A 23,498-nucleotide genomic window follows, 5' to 3' on the forward strand; every position below is an offset into this window, starting at 1 on the left:
TAATAAATGCTGACATTAACATGAACTAAGTGTTGCATCCTTTTATATGTCTCAGTTGATCAATCAGCCTGTTTTTGTTTATTTTGATTGTTATGGCATTAAACAACATTTACATATTTTAGCGTGGTCTTGCAAAATGGCTTAATGCAGTCCGTGTTTTTTGAAGCATTTGATCTAATTTGTCTCTGTTGGATATCACCAGTTGTAAAGTGGCTTTTAGTGGAGGCGAATGGCCTGCATTACCCCTCATCAGGTCAATGCATCTCTACACATTCAAGCAAGTTCATTCGCTTGATCTAATTCGAGGTGCCGGAATCACGTTCCTCTGGCTGGGTATGAAACGGCAGACATCCAAAATCCCCAACAAGCTCGCAAAGATGTTTAAGTGCACCCTAATAGAGTAATAGTTCCTGTGATTGGCACTCATGGCGCATCAGAAGTACAACATTACATTTACAAATATGTTCCTGGCTGCTTGTTGAGTTTGTGTGCCAGTAATGTAGTTGTAATTAAGTCTGTGTTGAGATGTCTTTGTGGAAGGCCTATTTATCTCTAAAGATTTCCTGATAAAAAAGCCCAACTAAACCTATAACATTTCCATACTGGTTTATGCTGTTAATAATGGCTATTGATGGTTTATGACAGTTGTTGATGGTTATTGATGGTGTTTCGTGCTGGATATTGATGGTGGTTTATGCTGATTGTTGATGGTTTATTGTATTATGTTATGATGGTCTGTGCTGGTTATTGGTGGTAAATGCTAGGGAAATGCCAGGCACCTCCTGCAGCCATGGTACAGCAGCCAAGTCATTGATTATTAGGCTTGCCGCGATAGTCGGTGAAATGGTGATAACCGGTGCTTTAGCCTCTCACCGGTTAGATCACTTGCCCACCGCGACACCGTCTTTCACCGTCGTTTTGATATTTTCGTGTAATTAAATCATTTAGTTTCGTTAGAGAGAGCAAACACACTAAATGTGTGTCTGTTGCCTGAATTCAGCGCGTCACATCACAGAGCAGCAGGTGTCAGATTTCTTTCCTGTCAGAGTTTGCAAGGAGAGCTGACTGACCAGATGATGTCAGAAGCAGCGTGCTTACTCATTTTTGTTATAATATACATATATGATGTTTAATATAAGTGAGATCATTTTGTTGTTGTGTTTTTCATCAAGAAAAATAATAAACCCATCAGTCAAGCAGCATTTTATGGAGAAGTAGCCGCAAATCTATACACGATTTAACGCAGCTTACGCAAGCGATGCATTTAACCCAGTGTTTCTCAAACTTTTTCAGCCCAAGGACCACTTTATCTTCCAATTTTTTTCTGAGGACCACCTAACAGAATCTCACTCTAACACTCCCCCAAAAAACAACAAAATAGGAAGGATACGCTAAGTTTAAGTTTAATATGCAAATGTTTCAAGTCAAAAACTAATTTTTTAAAAACAAATGCAATGCTATGTTCAGAAATTATTATATGAATTTTATTTCATTTGAAAAAGTAAATGTGAAATGAGTTGCAGCTTAATATGAACAACAAACTGCACATGTGTAGAAAAAAATGCAATTAAACATACTAAAACTGAGGTGGTGGGTATATGAAGTCTATGATTGTAACTATGGTAACAATAAAATACTGGAAAAAATTTTCCCCTTAATGTCCAAAATCACTGAAATTACAGGGATTTAACACATGAACAAAAACTATTACATTACAAAACTAATAGATCTGTGGATCTGTGGATTTTAGCTGCTTTCAGTTGATGCTTGATCTTTTATTTTGACTCCTCTTTGGTTTAGCCAACCGATCCATTTTTATGTTATTAAAACAGAAAGGCAAGAACTGATATCACAAGTGCATTAAAAATCTACTTAAATAAGTGACAATTGTATAAACCAGGGGTTCTCAAAGTTTACATTCAAAGGTCCAAATCTGAATTCTCATCATTTACATAGGTCCGGAAAAACTTTATGTAAATCATTTGTTTATATAACAAATCAGCACAAATAGTTTGGGAAAAACATAAGTGTATTTTGCATTTAAACTAAAAATATTTTTTTAAACATAAACACAAGAAATAATGCTTAGTCTCAATGAATTACGGTGAAATGACGCTACATCCATAAGCCAGGGGGCGCTCTCGTGCAGAAACTCAATATGCGCTGCAAACGAAGAACCAGACACACGCAGCTCCAGGAAATGTCTTAAGGATATATTTATATTGCTGTTCTTCAAACGTTTTCAGGTATTTTCATGATAATAAAGAATATGTATAGTGATTATGTTTGACGAGTGTTGCTTTTTCAAATGCATGTTTTAAACGACTCAAACCAACAGTGATTTCAGATTGATATCAAAAGCCGTAGTGCATGAAGTAGCTGTGCATAATATCTGGGTTTGATGGCTACAGCGTCACACAGGAAATTTTTTAATAACTCGTTTTATTTTCGGACCAGGAATACTCTTAAAGTAGCAAATGCACACATTTAGCAATCACATAGAAATTAATGCACTTGTAATATGAAGTGGACGCGGGTCCGGATCCGGACCGAAGTTCGGACTTTGAGAACCCCTGGTATAAACACTTGCCTAGTTTAGGTCATCTTTTGGCGGACCACTGGGGGGGTTTGGCGGACCACCAGTGGTCCGCGGACCACACTTTGAGAATTACTGATTTAAACAGTTGCGTAATTCAAAAGTGAAAGTAAAATGTGCACGACTGCATGCGCTTTTATAAGCCCCTCCCACCCGGTGATACCGGGATCACCGGGTTTGTGACGCGCCGATTAACCGGTGGGAAAATGCTGTCACCGCGGCAACCATATTGATTATTACAAGTTATTTTTAGATTATTGTTCCTAGCCACATCTGAATAGAAAATCGCAACTTTTAATTTTCCGTCGGTCTTAGTACACAATGTAACAACAGAAGAGTCAAGTTTTAAATAAGAAAAATATCGAAACTATTTGGTTATTTTTTAGGGTGATGCTAATGGTCTAATCAGATTCAATGGATTATGCTAAGCTATGCTAAAAGTGGTACCGCCAGACCCAGAGATCGGCGGAATGGATTCCAAAACTGTAAAAATCAGATGTTTAACTCTAGGTGAGCTGGAAAATGAGCATATTTTCAAAAAAGTGGAGTGTCCCTTTAATGGTTAATGCTGGTTGTTGATGGTTTATGACAGTTGTTGATAGTTGGTTATTGATGGCATTTAATGTTGGATATTTATAGATTTATTTATTGATGATTATATATCATGTTGGTTATTAATGGTGGTTTGTGCTGATTGTTGATTTGTCTATGCTGGTTTTGGGTGGTTATTTGTGGTTAATGCTGATTATTGAATGTTGTTTATACACTGTAAAATATACTTTGCTGTTTTAAAGGTGCAGTGTGTAATTTTTAAAATGATATCTTGACAGAAATGCAAAATAATATACTAAATTATATTATCAGGGGTGTATAAAGACATTTTTATAATGATCCGTTATGTTTTTATAACCTAAGAATGAGACGTTTTTATCTACGTACACCAAGGGTCCCCTTACATGGAAGTTGCCATTTTGTGCTGCCATTTTTCTACAGAAACCCTTAATGGACAAACTTTTTTTTTCCTAAGTTGTCTCCGTTCATTACATTTTTTTTTTGGTGGTGGCTACTGTAGCTTTTCTATGCGTTTCAAATACTAGGGAAGAGCAGTGGACTGAGCCATTGGCTGCAATTTCGCAACCTCGCCACTAGATGCCGCTAAAATTTACACACTGCACCTTTACATTTTTTTCTTGAATCAACTTGGATTTACAATTTATGTCAACTTACTATTTTTATCTTGAGTAGAGATGAGTTGTTATAACTACAGGTGAGTTGTAAAAAAAACTTGTAAAATTAAGTTGACTTTTCTCAGCTATATTTTTTAAGTTGTGACAATTCATCTCTGTTGACATGACTTGTTAATCTTAGTTCATTTAACAAAAATTTTAAGGCAGCAAAGTATTTTTTTACAGTGTACTGATTGTTAATGTTTTGAGCTGGTTGTTAATGGTTTATGCTGGTTAATATATGTTTTTTTTGGTGGTTTATTTTAGGTAATGCTGGTTATGGAGCATTAATGGTCTTTATTAATGGTTTATGCTGGTTAATTATGATTTATGCTGGTCATTGGTGGCTATTACTCTTTTTTTTTTGATAGTTTATGCTGGTTATTGATGATTTATGATTGTTATTGGTGGTTTACCCTGGTTATTGAAGGTTTAAGGTTAATGCTGGTTATTGATGGTTATTGCTGATTGTTCATGATTTATGCTGGTTATTGTAAGTTTATGCTTCTTATTGGTGGTTGCTGCCGGGCATGGATGGTTTATGCTAGTTATTTATAGTTTTTCTTAATTATTAAAGTTTATGGGTTGGTTTAGATAAAATGATATGTATTTTTATTATTTCTGTATTTATTTTTTATTTGAATGCCGTCTTCTTTCTTTCAATGAATCGTTGGTTGAATTGCTCAAATAAGCTGCCATGTGCATTTATATTTTCTTAAAACTAAAAATGTATTTTGTGTTTGTGTGTGCACATTCAGGAGCTAGAAGAGCGTCTCCGCCAGCAACATCACATGGAGCTTCAGTCTCTGCGTGAAGCTCACAGGCAGAACATTGAGACACTGAAGCAGCAGTCAGAACAGGAACTGCAGACTCTCCGCTTCGAGCTCGAAGACGAGGGCAAGGCCATGCTGGGTAAAACACCACAAACACTGTAAACGGGATTCGGGTCCACCACAGTATCTTTGTTGTGAATTATTGTCTGCGAGCATTACACTAACAAACCAAAATCATAATTGTAATTTTTCCTCTTTATTAGTAATTTGCATATTATTGGGCCTATGCAATGTTTTAAAGGTGAAGTGTGTAGATTTTAGCAGCATCTAGTGGTAAGGTTGTGAATTACAGTCCACCACTCACCCCTCCCTTATGAAGCACATAGAGAAGCTACGGTAGCCGCCACAGGACAAACATGTCGTCGTCTGAGACAACATAATGACGAAGCACGCTCTGTAGTCGTTTATCCATTTGGCGGTACTGTACAGTATAAACATGGCAGCGCAAAATGGCGACTTTCATGTAAGGCTCATTCTAAGTTAATAAATACATAGCGGTTCATTATGTAAGGTCTTTATACAACCCAAAATGTTGTTATCTATATTATACTGCATTTCTGTCAATAATCCTTCTCTAAAATTTACACCCTGCACCTTTAAGACATCTTTTGTACTTGTATATAATGATTTGATACTGTGTTGGGACTGTACATGATGTTTCATGTACAATCTGGGCCCTCAGATGAAACCATTTGAAGGCATGATCCAATTATAGCTCGAAATCTCACTAAAATGCAGTATGATTGGAAATAATGGTAATAATGGAGCACTGAGAGGAAATTGCAGGTGGAGGAGAGAGCGACATCTCCATTTCCACCCATTTAGGCATTGGAGATGAATGATATTTTAGTTCGGTTGTTCATTGTTCTTTTCTCATTACGTCGCTCTCTTTTCCTTTCATTTAAGCATCCTTACGTTCAGAACTGAACCATCTTCACGCATCAGCTATTGAACACATGCGTCAGACCCATCAACAGGAAACAGCAGCTGCCAAACAGGAACTGGAGAACGCGCTGGAACATAGCAGAGTACAGGTACAGTACGCTTATAAAGCAGGGTTCCTCTTTGTAATTCGCTTTAACGGTAATGCAGTAATATTGCTCCGCTGCTTTAGTCACTGACTTAACCGTACAGTGCATTCTCATTATTCTCCAATTATCTCCAACAGTCCTATTGAGACAATAACTAACAGGAAGTTTAGCAAGTGAATGCTGTTTCTAAAAAATCAATAACCTTCTGCTATCTGTTGGCTTGTGTGAAAGGAAAAGATCCACATAAATCCTCTTGCTGTGTGGCTGGTGTATAGTTAAACAAAAGAAAAGCTTTTTGGTCAGGATTGTTGGCAAAGCGACCGAGGGCTTGAACCATTGGGATTAAACAGGAGGAAAATGTGTGTGTTTTTGTTGCTTTGTGATAAATGTCGCTCGTCATTTGCATAAAGTTAAACTGTTCTCACCTTTGTCTCGTAGCTGGACACTTCCTGATCACTGTCGTTCATGTCGCCGGAAATCGTCAAGCTTCCGCCTTTTTGACAATGTACTCTGTATGCAAAACTTTATAGTATATTGTTGTTTGTAAAAATACCCTTACTATGTGTTCAGACCAGAGGCAGAAGAGGCGGCAAAAACGCGCTATTCGCGCATGGTTGGACGCTTGAACATTTTGAGTTTACTCACTTCATTCGTGCGTGAAAGCCACGCGTGTAATTCTAGTCATTTGAGACATTCACGCAGAAATTCGCGTCATGGGAGGGGGTTCTGCTACTTCCTGTAAACACGTCACTACTAAAGCAAAGCTCTTGATTGGTTAATGCGGCTAGATTTTTTCGCCAAATTTTTGCGCGTTTCCCGTGGCAACACTCATTTCATTAAAAGAACACTCAACATCAACCACGCGTTCCGCGCCTTCCACACATTGTGCGCCATCCGTGCCACGCCATTTGCAAGTACGGCGCCGCAGGATGCCTATTCGCGTTTTTGCATTGACTTAAAGGACAAGTTGGGTATTTTACACTTAAAGCTCTGTTTTCTGATTATTTATGATGAAATAGAACGGTTTTGAATGAAATTTGGACATATGATGCTGGCCCGAGAATTTTCAGTTTCTGTTGTATCAGCCCCCACCTCTACAATGGCTGTATAGGTGCACTGGAACAATCCTTCCTAAAATGCATTAACCCTTTCATTTACAAAGATGTGAAACTCACCGAGTGGTCAGGGGTGTTCACTGATATGCTCACACAAAATTCGCTGCAAAAGATGCTTTCCAACAGGTGTTTTAGCATTCGTTGTAAACTTGTGGACCTATTTTTCCAAACACCTCACACCCGTATATTCTTCCGTAGAGAGCTTGAATAATAGACACTCCAGGCCAGTTGGTGGCGATAACCCGCCTTTGCCAATTGCAAGAATACAAACAAAGTTCCCGGCGGCGGAGTAATACAGTACCTCACAGCACATCTAATACAAGTCAATGGAGTTGGACAAAAACTACGATAAAACCTGTTGGAAAGCATCTTTTGCAGCGATTTTTGTGTGAGCATATCAGTGAACACCCCTGACCACTCGGTGAGTTTCACATCTTTGTAAACGAAAGTTTAATGCATTTTAGGAAGGATTGTTCCTGTGCACCTATACACCCATTGTAAAGGTGGGGCTGATACAACAAAAACCGAAAATTCTCGGGCCAGCATCATATGTCGAAATTTCAGTCAAAACCGTTCTATTTCATCATAAACAATCTGAAAACAGGGCTTTAAGTGTAAAATACCAAACTTGTCCTTTAACATGTAAATCACTCATGCTTGCCGCCTCTTCCATGGCTGGTGTGAACGTTTCCGCCTTCCGATTGGTTACCGCCGAACGGCGTCATAGCTCATTACCATAAAGTTGACCTGATTTCAACTCTCATCGATGCTCACATCGTCCTAGACGCACCGGAGCTTGCCGTCGGCTTTTATTAAAAATGACTTCCGGCCCCTTTTGATGCTCTCACCGATGGCGGTGTGAATGCAAAGTTAGTCTTCCCAATTAACTCATCGTCCTGTGTGGACAAATCACAATGTTCTCTCTTTAGCACAAAATTAATCTGTCTCATGAGAACTTTTTGCTGTCCCTAAGACAATAGCAGAGTTCAGAGGGCATTTAAAGTGTGGTCTTTTGCTAAGTGGTTCAAGACAACAATATCAGTCATGTTTAGCTCTCTCCGGATTTGAGCAAACCCTGTAGTGCTGGTGTTGTAACATCTATTTTTGCTAAACGTATGCTAAGCCACAGGGTGTCCTGCATCATCCAGGAATACACATTAACAAATAAGCATATAAAAACACAAGCATGATTTGTGGGTCAGGCTGTGAATAGTTGAGGCTAGTATTAAAATAGTTTCCACGTGTATGCACTATCCGCTGTGCATTTTTCTTGAGGAAACGCTTGGCTTTGTTGTATTTGGTTGTCTGTGGTGCCCTCACATAAACATCTCTGACATCATACGGCTGTAAGAAAATGCTTCACCTTCCCCCAAGACTCCTGCCGATCTCGTTGGTTATGACAGGCAGATTTGTCATCAAAGAGACATGAAAATGATATTGATATTTTATTTGATATTAATTCACTAACCTGACTACACTGAAAGTAACTTTTAAAAATAATTGAAACATATTTCAATTATTATTCTCCCGAATTTAAAATTGTCGTTCATTAATCATCCTATTATGTTTGGGGTGATTTCACATGTCTGAAAAATATGCTAATTGTATTTTTAAACCTTTAAACCTACTTTTTGATTTTTCCTTGATACTTTTTGACTTGAAGTTACTTTTAGTTACTTTGGATAAAAGTGTCTGCCAAGTATATAAATGTAAATACAGTACTCAAACTCTTCTAAAAAAAAAGGTATATATTATTTTCATTAATACTTTTTTTTTTTACTAAATTCATGTGCTACAAAATATAAACTTTCATAGAAATGTATCTATTAAATAAACAATTTATGTATATATATAAAAAATAAAAAAGTTTTTCCTACAATTTTATTTTAAAGCAACACTAAAGAGTTTTTGGTCTTTGCTCCCCCTACAGGTTAGAAGCGTAATTGTCCATTACCACTGTCGTAAATAATTTAGCCTACTGCAGCAAAGCTGGTCTGACGTAAAGCAAGTTTTTGTAGTTTTCATCCAAACTACAGGACCGCGACTCGACGGTTGGAAACTTCTTTAGTGCGGTTTTGGCCGATATAGAGGGCTGCAAAGCGAATGTGAAAGTGCCGTTCACCCTGTTTCGAGTGGATGAACGACTGAAACTTTTTTGGAAACATTATTTTAAGGTAAAAAAAACTCTGGTGTTGCTTTAAAATTTAAGTTATTTAGCATATATTAAACTATTTAGGGTCAATTTTTGAACATAACAGGAGGGTTAATGCCACTTTTCCATTCTGCACGATGTTCGGAAACTGTCAGAGTTCGCCTCCTAGTGGCAGTTGTAATTCAATTTCAGTTTGATCGCAAATCCATGCCAACATGGTAGAGAAGGGCATTCCAGTGCAAGAGAATTCGTTCTACGAATATTCACCACAGTGGAATAAATAAATGAATGCAAATTAATGAGATAAAAAACAGCTACTCGCGAATGTATTTTAAGCGCTAAATCGCAACACTGGACTAACCGTCAATCAAAACCTGGCATGTTTGGTATCGTTGGACTCGCAAACAATTCAGGAATCTAATACAGGAACAGGAATCTCTCATGAAAATACATCAAACACAGCCAAAGCTGTAGGCATGTAAAACATTTGTCTCACCGTGGTGGTTCTCGCAACCCCAATGCCCCTGTGCGACTCTCCATAAGAAAATTAATGACTTCTGGTATCGACCATCATTTGTGGTGGATAGGCAGCATAAGAATACTTTGTAAATGTTAATGCTTTTTCCATACCATAAAAGTGAATGGTCACTGAACATGCAGAAAACTGAACATTCATTTTATCTGGTTCCTCAAGCCCTGAATCTTTTACTTCACATATTTCTTCAATGTTGTTAAGTTTAATTAGATTTTTCAAATGTTCAGCATGCAGAAAGTGTTAAAAACACGTTTGAAGTTCATAACAAAAACCCTTCGGAGCACTGTAAAAAACCTCTGAAGGGTTTCCAAGAATCACATTCCTCTCACACATACAGAAAGCTCTCTCTCTCCCTCTTTTCCAAACACACATACTCTCTCTCTCCATTCTCATCTTATCTTTAATTGTTTTCGCTGTGAGAGCTCAGTGTCTTTGGTGAGTTTAATGAGCTGTGTAAGATAAGCAGGCCAAATCCACAATGCAAAGAATTGAGTTTTTGAATTTACCTTAATAGCAACCAGCAGGTCTACTTCACACCTCAGCTTCTCACAGTAGATGCTCAGTTTGGGCAAGTGCCCATTTAATAAATTGTTGAACAGACAGACAAATAACTTTATTTTGTTGTTCCTAACAAAACCGTGTGTGGTCTGCAGTGTCCAAATAAATGGTTAAAATATGGTCCCAAGCTGTCACTGGGGCAGTTCCCTTTAAAACTGATGCGCCAGCGCGATCTCACGCAATACGTCATCACGTCAAGAGGTCACGGATGATGTATGCGAAACTTCGCCCCAGTGTTTACAAGTGTGGAGAAAGAGGACCTTTCCGAAGTTGTTGTATGTGGAATGATACTAATTAATGTCTTTGTGTCAGTTTATTGTTTACAATGGTCCGCAAAAGTGCGTTTTATGTAACACGTGACCTTTCTACGCCACTACGCAATTACGTGAGGTCGCGCTGACGCTTCACAGGACCGGAGATAGACGAAAAGTTGTGGTTTAAAAGTGCCTCTTTTATCAAAAATGACAATCGTTTTGCTAGACAAGACCCCTATTCCTCGTTTGGGATCGTTTAGAGCAGAGGTCCCCAACCACCGGGTCGCGACCCAGTACTGGGTCGTGGACAAGTTGCCACCGGGTCGCAAGAACGTCCCGAAATTTTTTTTATAATAGCCACGTAATAGCTTAATCGGGTATTTTGTACTTTAAGAGCCGACTTCAAATAACATCAATCATTTCCACTTTTGTACAGAGCCGCGCTCTCTCTCTTTTTCTCCGCCTCTCTCTCTCTACCAGTGCATCAGCGATCACATGCTGTCATTAGAGTTTGAGCATACAGTACTTCTAAAACACAATCGATCAAAGAATTGCGGAGGTATGACTTTATGAAACATTTGTAAATGTATGTCGCAATGATGTACATATGCGGAGACGTTCAACTGTGTGACAGCGCAAATGACTGAAAAGTAATTATTATTATTCTTCTTTAAAACAACTTCAGAATTATCCATCGATCGTAGCACCATGATCAAAATAAACTATTAGGCTAATAATATTTTAACGGCTACACTTTTAACGTAGGTTTGAAAGGAACCTAAACTTGTCAATCATCATTAATCATGGTAAACGTGAGTCTCCGTGCCTCTGCACCCAGCCACAATTTTTCTGGCACCTCTCCTCCTTCACTGCATTTTTCTTCTCTTCTGTTACTTGGAATTGGGTCTCGAGCCCGACCAAGATTCAAGCTGCCTTCGAGAACAGCAAGCCAAGTTCGTTTAGGTTCCATTAATTAATAAGACTAAATGGGCAGGCAAACTAGTAAAAACAATGAAAGTAAAAAACAATAGAAAATATACTATAGCCTAAATAAAGCAATTATTAATTTTCCTAATGCATGGTTGTTATCTTTACTTCCCTTTAAAACGTACATTTTGAAAAGGAGGATTTTCAGCATGTTTGAACAGCAACTCAGCGACCCCAACCCCCCCGGTCCGTGAATTTTTTTTAAAGCTGAAACCGGTCCGTGGTGAAAAAAAGGTTGGGGACCCCTGGTTTATAGTCCTTTGAAACTCCGTTGAAAAAAATGTTAAGTGATGAGTTAAGTGTTAAGTGTTGGTGTCCATAAAGTCCATTAAAATGAGAAAAATCCTGGAATGTTTTCCTCGGGGAGCATAATTTCTTCTCGGCTGAACAAGGAAGGACATCAACATTTTGGATGACATGGTGGTGAGTAAATTATCTGGATTTTTTTAAGAAAATGGTCTAAACTCTTTCCCCGTCATTGACAAGTTATCTCGAGAAAACATTTGCATAAAAAAGGTGTTCCTGATGAGGTTTTATGTTAATCTTTAATACCTGCGATTATCCACTAGATTACCCAATTTAAAAAAAACTGAAGCAATAATATTTTTTGTTAATGTTTTGATAATCGCTCTGAATCTAATCTCTAACAAAATTCCTTCAGAAAAATGCAATTGTTTCAGCTTTTTGAAAAATATAGATAGGATGAAACTTTTCCCCGTTTGGTTTGTTTTTTTTGTTTATGTGTTTATTGTTTGTTTGAAAGCAGATGTTTTTTTCTTTCATTTGAAATATTTGTGTTTAAATATTTTTAGAAGAAAATTTTCCTGGAAGGCATTTTTGTGAAACTTTTGTGAAAATCACAAAAAAGCTGGCGGGCAACTTTTCAAAAAATAGCTGCCGGCGAATGAGTTAATATGTACCATAGATACACTCTTAAAAATAAACATTTTTCACAGCGATGCCATAGAAGAACGTTTTTGGTTCCTCAAAGAACCATTCAGTCTTTAAAGAACCATTTGCTTTATATATTTTTATAATCTAAAGTACCTTTTTTCCCCCTTTCAAAGGATAGTTCACCCAAAAACTTCTTTAGTAGGAAAAACAAATAATTCAATGGGTACCATCAACTGCGTGCTTACCCTCATTTATCAATATATCTTCTTCATCATTTATCACAATATTTCCATTTTATTTGTTTTCCTACTATGGACATCAGTGATTACAATCAGCTGTGTGCTTAACATCATTTATCAAAATATCTTCTTTAGTGTTCATCAAAATAAAAAACTCATACAGGTTTAGAACGACATAAGGATGAGAAATTATGACAGAATTTTCATTTTTGGGTGAACTATCCCAGAGCTTTTCAAATCTGTGCGTTTTAAGAAGAAAGTGAAATCTGGAGCTACAAAAAAGTACGGTAATCTGTTTTTTGAACTATAAAACACATTGTTTTAGAACAAATACACAAAATAACATTGTTTTTTAGCAATGAAATAGGTGCACTATAAGGAACATTTTGTGTACTTTTTAAAGGGTACCACACAGTGACAGCTAGGGACAATGTGATGCCTTAAAAATAAGCCAAAAGGCTAAACCTAAAGGGCACTTTTGTTTCAGTCCTGCTTGGCTGTGATGCTTCTGATCAGCACAAAATTGAAATTCAGCCTCTCTTTTGGGGCTCTTGGGTACCATGCTCATAAGACCACAGATCCACGTATTTTCCAGACTGCTAATAATGCCTCATGGTTCAGGCTTGAGTTAATGATGCTTTTGTTACCATGCGAGTCGGAGTTCTCCTGGTGGGAGACATTTATTGATGCCTCAGTCTTTGAATGAAAAGGTCAAACATGTTAACTTCAGCCCTTGCCAATTTATACCCTTTCAGCAAGAATAAGAGTTGAAAGATCTCTACATGGCTGCATGGTGGAGAGAGAGCGCTGGACTTTTAAAGACTTTGGCTGAAGGGTCACAAACTGTACAGATGTCAGATGAGTTCTCTGTATTCTCCAGGCTCAGGGTCTCGGTGATGACAGGTGGCAGTTAATGTGACTATCAATCCTGTCTGCATCATGAAGGTTTAGCTTTAAGGTTTATTTTGGCCTGCTTTGCTGACTGCTGGTGTGCAAATGTGAGAGTCAGTTATTAAAGAACACCTATTGTCCGATTTACGTTTTTACATTTCCTTTGGTGTGTAAGTGCGTATTAGTAAATGTTAACGATATGCAAAAGGTACAAACACCAAAGTAAACGATAACACGAGTTATGGTCTCCAATGTAAATCTCTTTTCTTGGACTACAACAAACACACGGATTGTAGGCAACAGTTTACTTCCTGGGATTGGTGATGTAGAGCAGACCGACATTATCATAATTCTTTCAAACATGGTAAGGAGCGTCACATTTCTGGCTGACGTCAGAGGTATTCAGACCAATCACAACGTACAGGTTAGCTGGCCAATCAGGGACAGTTTTGTACAAATTCCTAAATTTTACGGGCGGAGATGCGGGCGGATAATTAACTCGTGTGGGCGGGTAGTAGTGGGAATGAAAATATGTGCAATATTTGTATGTCTTAAATACCATTACATGCGCAACATATGACATTTGACCCATTACCTCACCACCGCTGTGACAGTGCGTGACCTTTGTTGATCCTACTTGTAGCCTAGCGTTGCACGAGTTGTATAACGTTTTGCCGTTGATAGCCGGAAGCTGGGAACGTCTTCTCTTAGAAAGCATTTCGAAGCAGGGGTTGTGTAGGTAGGTTGTATTTTTTCTTGTTCTTTTTTTCATTAATAGGTCTAACTTATTTGTGTATAGTTATCAGGTTCCATATAACCTATTTAGGTCCCGATGGTAGGCTACTTGAATGGCGCAAAACAAAGCACACTAGCCTGTTTCATTAGCCCATTCATGACGCTGTTGTGATGTTGAGAGAGGTACGAGATAAAAAATAAAGCACTTTAATTGGAATGATTTTAGCGTGTGCGGATTTAATTGTGATATTATCACTGGTGACGGGTCGGACCTGGTGCTGAACTTTGTGGGTACGGGCGGGAGCAGGTCTCCAAAAATGGACTTGTGCAGGACTCTGATGTGCAGGCAGATTATGTACACTACAAAAATGCCAGGGTTTTTCGACGCATATTTAGCCTAAACCTAGTTTGGGTAAAATATGGACAAACCAAACTGTTGGGTTTGAAAGAATTAGGGCTGCAACAGCTAATCGATAAAAATCAATAATGATATTCGTTGTCAAAGAATTTCATCATCGATTAGTTGGTCTGTGACGTTACATGCTACCCTAATGTAGTGCCTTATTTAGCTGATAAGTGAAAGATCTAATTGATTAAATATTTATGCTTTTATCCGATTAGTCGATTAATCGAAAAATAACAATTAATCGATTATGAAAATAATCGTTAGTTGCAGCCCTAGAAAGAATAGCTCACCTCAAGACATTTAATAGCTGAAAAGAACTAGAATATAATTAAACAAATAACTTCACCCGTGTTTGACTTAAAGAAGAAAGTCATATACACCTTGGATGCCTTGAGTGTAAGTAAAATGTGGGCTTATTTTCATTTTGGGGTAACTATACTTTTAAATTAACCAGCAGTTGAACTAAAAATAAACATGGAACAGAAGGGTTATCCATATGTTACCCAAGCATTTTTAGAGTGTGATAATACCCATTAACCAGGTGTTTTCAACCTCATCGCAGGTCAAAGCTAGCCTGGGTTTCCCCATGCTGCCTTGCGTGCAAATTTATTCACGCTGCAAGTCTAGCATGGAAACTATGGATCAATTTTGCCTCTGAAATAGGCAACCAATCACAGAATGGGGAGGAGGCAGCAAGACGATGACGACGTCTATGCGCACACCGAAGCAGTTTTGTTTATCCAAAAAGTCAGCAGACGCGAAGTTACTTTTCGATGCAGCCTTAGTGTTCTTAGTAGTTTGAACGCAAGTTTATAAAAAAAAAGAGCAACTTTTGGCGTTAAACAATTTCATATCCAAGAAGGATTTTATAGGACCAACCTGCTAGGCATCGTCGTCGATGAAGTCCATTTAACTTATAAATGGTAAGTGGTATTTATTAATATCATATTGTCATTATGCCTGTACTGTGGTTGTCACAGTGCCACTAAGTTGTGTTGCTTTTTAATATCAATATACAGCTACCGGTTTAGTTGCATAGCTTTCACCACCTGATAAAAGTTGTTGTTGACGCTTGAATTTATGTCGCTGTACATATGTCATCTGGTATAATTGAAACTATTGGCTTTGAGTTACGTACAGACACATTTGATAGACATTTGAGCGCACAATGAACGACTCTGGGCATTCGTAAACCACGCCTCAAATATGAGAAAATGAGCATATGGTTCCCAGACCACGTCTCGTTCTCTATGAGACTGGTCTGGTGTTAGCCAGGCATGGTCAAAGCAACCCTTTTTGTAGATCAGATAAAGTTCAGCACCATTAAAGAGAAGCGGTTTGTTACCATAGTGATGAAGCAAGTACAGTATTTGATTTTCATTTTTATTATGATGCTCATGTAATGGAAGACTATTGTTGCTATGCAGTTGCTAAGGTGTTTTAAGTGCTCAAATGGGTGCACATACATGGCTTTGCTTATGAATATTAATAAGGCTATGCACAAACACGCTTTTATCGTTTTCATAAATAGTAAAAACACTAAAAACATTATTAACATAATAAAAATGATTTTAATAGCTTTTTGTATTTGATGTGTGCTCTATTTGTCCTCATCTGTCAGGTTAGGATCTATATTGCTGCCGTGCATACTGTAAATCTACAGGGATGTGTTTTAGGAAGCCAGAAGAGCTATTATAGTAGAGTATGTACAGTATGTGATGGGCTGTCAGGTCAGGTTAAGTCAGTGGTCTGTCTGTGATGGTGTGGAGGAGAAGAACTGAATTTCTGTACTCCAGGTGCAGGTCCAGTGATGTATTGGAGGCACAGCCATGAGATATTAAAAAATGTCACCACTGGGCCGACTGACAGCACCGGTCCAGCGCATTACACACACAGAGAGAGCAGTCAGGGAATAAAAACTTTCAATGTGATGTTTTTTCACACCTGAGCCTTCAAGATCTCAGTGTTACAGTTCAGAGAGACCTGTCAATCATGAGCTTACTATATAATACAGCCACAAAATAAGAAGGGTTGACCGGTTTAGGGTAAAGTAAACCAGGACATAATCACTCATCTTTAAGTTTGTGTTTTTTTGTTTTAACTTCTTATATTTAATATCTTAGAAATTATATTTTAGAAATGTGACCCTGGACCACAAAACTATCATAAGTAGCACGGGTATATTTGTTGCAACAATAGCCAACACTACATTGTATGGGTCACAATTCTTGATCTTTCTTTTATGCCAAAAATCATTCGAATATTAAGTAAAGATCATGTTCCAAGATATTTTGAAAATTTCCTTCTGTAAATACTGTATATCAAAAAATGTATTTATCATTAGTAATATGGGTTCCTAAGGACTTCATTTGGACAACTTTAAAGGCGATTTTCTCAATATTATTTTTTTGCACTTAAAATAGTCTTATACTAGCAAACCATACATCAATGGAAAGCTTATTTACTCAGATGGTGTATAAATTTTAATCTCAAAAATGTACCCTTGTTTTGTGGTCCAGGATCACAAATAATAATAAACCTTTGAACGGTGGTGCATGTGTTTTACAAGTCTGGCTATAATGTGAAGGCCAAATATACTGAAAAATATATAGACATATGGCAGGTTTTACTAGAAAATCAAAGGCTAATAAATTGGTTAGATTGCTTTATTTTAAATCAAAGTGATGTGAACCCAGAAAATTTCAAATTGGTTAAAAGCATCTTGTCCTTCCCTGGTCTACCATGTGGAGTATATATGTCAATGTCAGACACAAAAATGTTAAATCAATATACACTGATCAAAATGGAAGACTGCAGTGCTCTTATAAACAATTTCAAAGCTATAAAAGAGATTGTGGATCAGATATTTTTATACTGTACAAGCCATTTTCCAATTTGAACATCATTTGAAAATATGAACAAATATTTCTTCATGGTATTTCATAAAATAGTCAATAATACTGAGGCCAAGTTATTTTGTCATTTCCTAAGTATAACAAGGAAGAACTACTTTTGTTTTAAAGCTCACGCTGTTACTGCATCTCTGATGTTAATCTGGAGTACCTATAGAGTAGTATTACATCCTTTATATCTCCGAAGAGTCTTTAGTTTAATCAGATTTATAAAAGAAAGATTAGCTTTACCGAATCTTTACGATATTGTACAAAAAAATGAAGAAGGAGGAGTTACTACCTCGGGAGGAGCGAGTACGAGTCATGCAACACTATACAACACTGTTTAACTTATGATTCACTACATGTTCGTGTCATTTATATAATATACACGCACCTATTTCCAAAATAACACAGAAGTCTTACTTACCGCATGCAACTACCGGTTGGGACTTTTCAATGAAGTCCAGCGCATCAAACACACGCAAATCTCCGCTGATACCCCGGATAATAAACTATATTCATTGTTTCCATAAGGCTGGCTTTCTTCTCCTTTCATCCAAAAACACTTCTTCTTTCATACCATTGTTGAGTTTTGAAATTAAACAAAGCTGTGTCGCGTGATGTGATGTTTGTAAGTTCTAGCGTCTCCCGCTGATTGACGGGTGAGCGGGGTTTTCTGGGGAAGTGCCCATATAAAGAAGTGATACATATAGAAACCCCTGAAACGTCAGCTGGAGCTGTAATCGAAAAAAAACTTTCCGAAACTTGTACGAACCCTGGCGAAGTGCTTTTGGCACAGAAATACTCTGTAACACGTGGCACGCCCAATTGCTTGTTTGACACTTTCCTACGTTTAGCATGAGGAAACAACTCTATAACTGTGTTAATAAAATCAGAATTCATGAAATACCATTGAACCGCCCCTTTAAATAGTAATGTTGGTCATATTTTACGCCTTCTGCTGAATTGGTCTTTGAAAGTCGTCCTTTTTTATGTTCTCACTCCTCTGTAGGAAGCTCCTTAGGGCCAGAGGTTTGATATGCCACACACACTTGTACCGTTATTGAGCTAATTGTTATATGAAATGATATTTGCAGACATTCAGACTTGGATGAGCAGATTGTAATTTGATTAAGAAGGCACCATTAACCGCACAAAACTAGAAATTGGCTCAGTTGTGTTTTTCAGGAGGAGCCCAACATTTGGAGAGCGAGATATTTAAAAGTCACGGTGTCACTGGAGTAGAAAATTACCCCTGAGACAAGTGAAGTTAATTAATATAACTCCAACTGTACTGGAGTCTGACATATGACACATACTGTATGGCTGTGTATTAACTTTACAGTGAAAAAACAGACTGTACATACAAGTTAAATATAATAATATACAATATATAAATATTTCTTAAAAGGTAACTTACCATTGAAAAACATCAACACCTACACTCTAAAAGGGGATATTTCACAAGACTTGTTTAAGATGTAAATAAATCTTTGGTGTGCCCAGAGTACATATGCGAAGTTTGAAGGTTCAGTATGTAAATTTTAGTGGCATCTAGTGGTGAGGTTGCAAATTGCAACCAACAGCTCAGTTTATTGTTCACCTCTTGCTTTTGAAACACATCAGAAAAGCTACGGTAGCTGCCACCGGTCAAACATGTCATCATTGGAGACAACTTAGTGAAAAAGTCCATGATGTTTGAAAAAAGGCTTTGGAAAAGGAGACGGGCCAACTAACAAAACACACTTATAGCCAATCAGCAGTAAGGGGCGTGTCTACTAACCAACATCCTTGCCGGGTTGCGTATGTATGTATGTGTTCTGTCTATCAACAGAAGGTCCAGATTCTATTGGGGTAGGGGCGTGTTTGTTTAGGTGATTTCAAATATCAACATTGGCTTTCAAATGTCGTGGACTCCGCCTTTAAGGGCTTCTGTAGAAACATGGCTGCACAAAATGGCGGCTTCCATGTAAGGGGACCCTCGGTGTATGTAGATAAAACGTCTCATTCTAAGGCAATAAACAAATAACGGTTCATTATGAAAGGTCTTTATACACCCCTGATAATTTAGTTTTGTTTATACAACAGTTCTTTCTGGTTCTCGAATCTGATTGGCTAAGAGCTATACGATATTGTGCTGATAACGGCACTGTAACCGCTTCACCTTTCGTATTATTCCGCCACCTAGTGAATGGAGGTCCTAAGCAGGCTCATCTCTGAATGGAAAAACACAGACGCGCTGTTTAAATCACTCTCCGTGTGTCTCATTAGTTTACTAGCTCATAAATCAGTCTGTGAATCCCCAATCAGAAGTTATTAATAAAGTTAATGGGAGAAATGTCTTGTCACATCGTGTGGACGATTAACACTTGGAAAGAGGAATATAGACACTCCTTTTTTTCTGGAGCTATATTTCTTATCAGAACGCGAAAACACAGTGAAACTGCAGGTAAGCACTCCAACTTTTAAATGTGGACATTGATCATTTACTTTATCGTGACGTGACTATTAAAACATGTTATGAGATATCGCCACTGATATATTTATAAGCAGCATGCAAAAACATCTCTCTGACACTTATAAAAAACCGTTTTGTATAGTACTGACAAGAGCAAAGTTTAATAATAATAATCGAGTGCTCGTATCGCGTTAAGAATAAATGAGAAAGCAATAGTAACGTTACACAACCATAGTTTTATTAACTTTTACCTCGCGCCACAACAATAACAACACAAAAGACACTAAATATGAATAAAAAACAAGTAGTTTGATCATGACACCAAATACTGCTGATTTGATCTAATTTTGACGATCATAAACAAACAAGGCCAACATGAGAGCCAGGGAATCCCTTTCAGAGATGTAGCCCAGAGAGGGCGGTGGTCAGCAGGGCGAGTGAACACTGACGTCCGCTCATGCTTTGGTTCTCATTCGTACCGAATCTTACTAAGCAAACGTTCAAACAGGCGCTATCTTTACTAATCGACTGCAGATTTAAATATAATACAGATACATTCTCGACTGAACTAATCTTAAAACTACACTTTGTGACCAATAAACGGTAATATAAAGTAACGGCTTTTCCGTCCATTGAGTTGTATGAGCTTCAAAGCAGCCGAAAGTTTTACCTGTCATTCTGGCCGCCCTCAAATCCGTGGCGGAAGAAGTAGTTCTCAAACAAAGAGGATTTTCTAGTTTTCGTTTTTCAAACGTGTGCCGTGGAACTGTTGTATAAAAGCAATATCGCTCTCGGAGTCGTGTGATATAGCTCTATATCATCACGGCTGTGATTGCCTCCGGCACTCGGCCTGCGGCCTCGTGCCTCTGGCCTAATCACAGCCGTGATGATATAGAGCTATATCACACTCCTACTCGAGCGATATTGCTTAAATATCATTTAGCATTTCTGTCAAGAGATCCTTCTAAAAATTACACACTGCACCTTTAAGCTCAAAATACCATATAGATAATTTATTATAGCATGTTAAAATTGACACTTTGTAGGTTTGAGCAAAAATGTACCATTTTGGGTGTGTCCTTTTAAATGCAAATGAGCTGATCTCTGCACTAAATGGCAGTGTGTTGTTGGATAGTGCAGATTAAGGGGCGGAATTATCCCCTTCTGACATCACAAGGGGAGCCAAATTTCAATGACATATTTTTTTAAGTGCTTGCAGAAAAATGGTTTACAAAAACTAAGTTACTAGGTTGATCTTTTTAACATTTTCTAGGTTGATAGAAGCACTGGGAACCCAATTATAGCACTTAAACATGGAAAAAGTTAGATTTTCATCATATGTCCCCTTTAAAAATAAAGGTGCTTTATAAAATAAATGTTTTTTATAGTGGTGCAATATCAGAACCTAATAAATCCATTTATTCCAAGGTCTTTTTTTTGTCTGAGCCGATGGTGTTGCGGGCAGCGCTCCGACATGTGGTGCTTTCGCACTTTCGGCGACCCGAGTTCGATTCCCGATTTCTCGGTGGTCATTTGCCGATCCCATACCTTGTCTCCTCCCTGTACTTTCCTGTCCTCTCCTGTATCACTGTTTAAATAAAGTCAAAAATGGCCAAAAAAATATACCTTAAAAAAATACTTTTTTAATTGAATTGCCATCAAGTCATAAATCTTCTCTGTGCCAGATACATTTCTGCAAAATAACTTTACGCGCTTTATTTCTATACAGATTCTGCAGTCTAAAGTTCTCTGCAACCACGTCGCCAGAGGACATTGTACCATTCATCCATATTTAAAATAAGTATCTGAACATTAAAGTTTCTCAATACAATAACCAGAATGCTTACATAACACTATAGACTGTTGAATACAGTACTTCTGCATTCTCTCTGTTTATTTATTCACATACAGTACTATGCAAACGTTGTTTTTGCAAAGGTATTAAGGCCATGTCTAATTATTTCTCAAGCTTTTTATTAGAATAAACCAGAAAATACAGGAAATTGCCTCTCTTGAACCTAAATTAAATGAAATACTAATTTCTAATTCTCATCTAAAGACTTCAGGACTAAGTCTCAGTTCAAGATGGTTTAGTGCCAAGAGAGATCACACTAAACAACTACACATTTTGTTCAGCAAAATTGTGTGGGGGTTTACATTTTGTGTATGTGTTTCCTGTATTGTCTGTTTGTTTGTATCTTAATAAAAAGAGGGAGAATGGTCTCTCTTTTTTTAATGGTCATTAAAGCTCACATAACACAAGCTGTTTCTGCTTACCTCATGTTAATCTTCCTATAGAGTAGTTTTGCATCCTTCATATCACAGAAGAGTCTTTAGTTTAATTAGATTTAAAAAAGACAGATCAGCTTTACTGATTCTTTACAAATAAACCTGATCCCCTGGAGGTGTACCGCGGGCGGAGTGAGTCATGAGCAAGCAACACAAAATATTATCCCGCTATCTCTGGATAACTTATGATACATGTTCGTGTCGTTTACATTATATGCATTTACGTGACGATTCCCAACAAAACTTAGACAATTGATGCAGTTTTACTTACTGCCTACGACTCATGGCCTGGTTGGGACGTCCCAATTTCAACAAAATCCAGCGTTAAACAAACACCACAACACCGGATAAACAAACTATATCCATGGTTTCCATAATGCTGAGTTCTTTGGGAAACTGCACAAGCTTAAATTTCCCTCACAAACAACAGCACACTTTTATGGTGAAGTTTATTTTGTGTCAGCTTTTGTTTGGGTGTGTGTGTGCGCGCTATTTTGGTTAAAGTGCCCATATAAGGACTTCCACTGTACTTCCTGCACTGAAATTGGCCATAAAAGAAATAAAGCAAGATTGTTACATATGAATCTTTTTGAAACTCATACGAACCCTGGCTAAGTGCACTCACCACAGAAATACTCCATCATACGTCCTACTGCTTTTTTGAAATTTTGAAATGTTAAGCATGAGGAATCCAGCTATTTAACAGTGTAAATAAGTCAAGCATTGCCGCACTGAATTGTGGATCCGTCGGTGCCGCATCACTGCCGTTGCTCACGAACATTTCTCAACTTTTCAAGCGGCAACGCGTGTGTCACCCAATCAGATTGCCATTGCAAATAACCTAGGCAGAGCCAGCCAATTACATTTATGGAAGACCGGAGCATGTGTTACGGCCACTGTGATTGGCTATTGGCCACGCTTCAGACAAGTCTTCGGTCAAGCATTAACGCTTACGCCCCGTGTGAACGTACCATAAAGCACAAACAGCAGTGTTTCCCTGCATGCAAAGTTATATAAAAATGCACAGCACGCACATCCAAATGTGTGAATTTGTGTCACGTTTGTGTACGCTGGTGGGCGGACTTGCGTGCGGCGGTTGTAGCTTTGCGCGCGGCTCATAATACTTTTTTTTCTTGTTACTGTACATTGGCAGGTGTCGTATGAGTGATATGTGACCGGAGGTGAATGTTGCAAACATCAAATACGCCAATATGGGATTATAAAAATACGGGAGAAATATGGGAAATTGTTTAAACAGGATGATGGCAGGAATGAATGGTAAAATACAGGAAAATCCCGGGAAAAATGGGAGGGTTGAAAGGGAATGCCCCCAAGACTTTTTCACAATACTGTATATACTATATATTTCCTTGGCAAAGTAAAAAAATAGATGGGAGCTGAACTA

General features: G+C 37.9%; 1 protein-coding gene across 2 annotated transcripts in view; it reads left to right on the top strand.

Moving 5' to 3' along the window:
• fam184ab (family with sequence similarity 184 member Ab) overlaps positions 1–23,498 on the top strand; it is a 172,382-nt gene that overhangs the window by 112,669 nt on the left and 36,215 nt on the right. For both annotated transcript variants that reach the window (XM_055187037.2, XM_055187038.2), the window contains 2 exons: positions 4,581–4,734; positions 5,562–5,689. In XM_055187037.2, the coding sequence (XP_055043012.2) occupies positions 4,581–4,734; positions 5,562–5,689 (282 nt within the window). The remainder of the gene's footprint in view (positions 1–4,580; positions 4,735–5,561; positions 5,690–23,498) is intronic.

This window comes from Misgurnus anguillicaudatus, chromosome 18 (assembly GCF_027580225.2).
Source record: "Misgurnus anguillicaudatus chromosome 18, ASM2758022v2, whole genome shotgun sequence".
Taxonomy (NCBI): domain Eukaryota; kingdom Metazoa; phylum Chordata; class Actinopteri; order Cypriniformes; family Cobitidae; genus Misgurnus; species Misgurnus anguillicaudatus.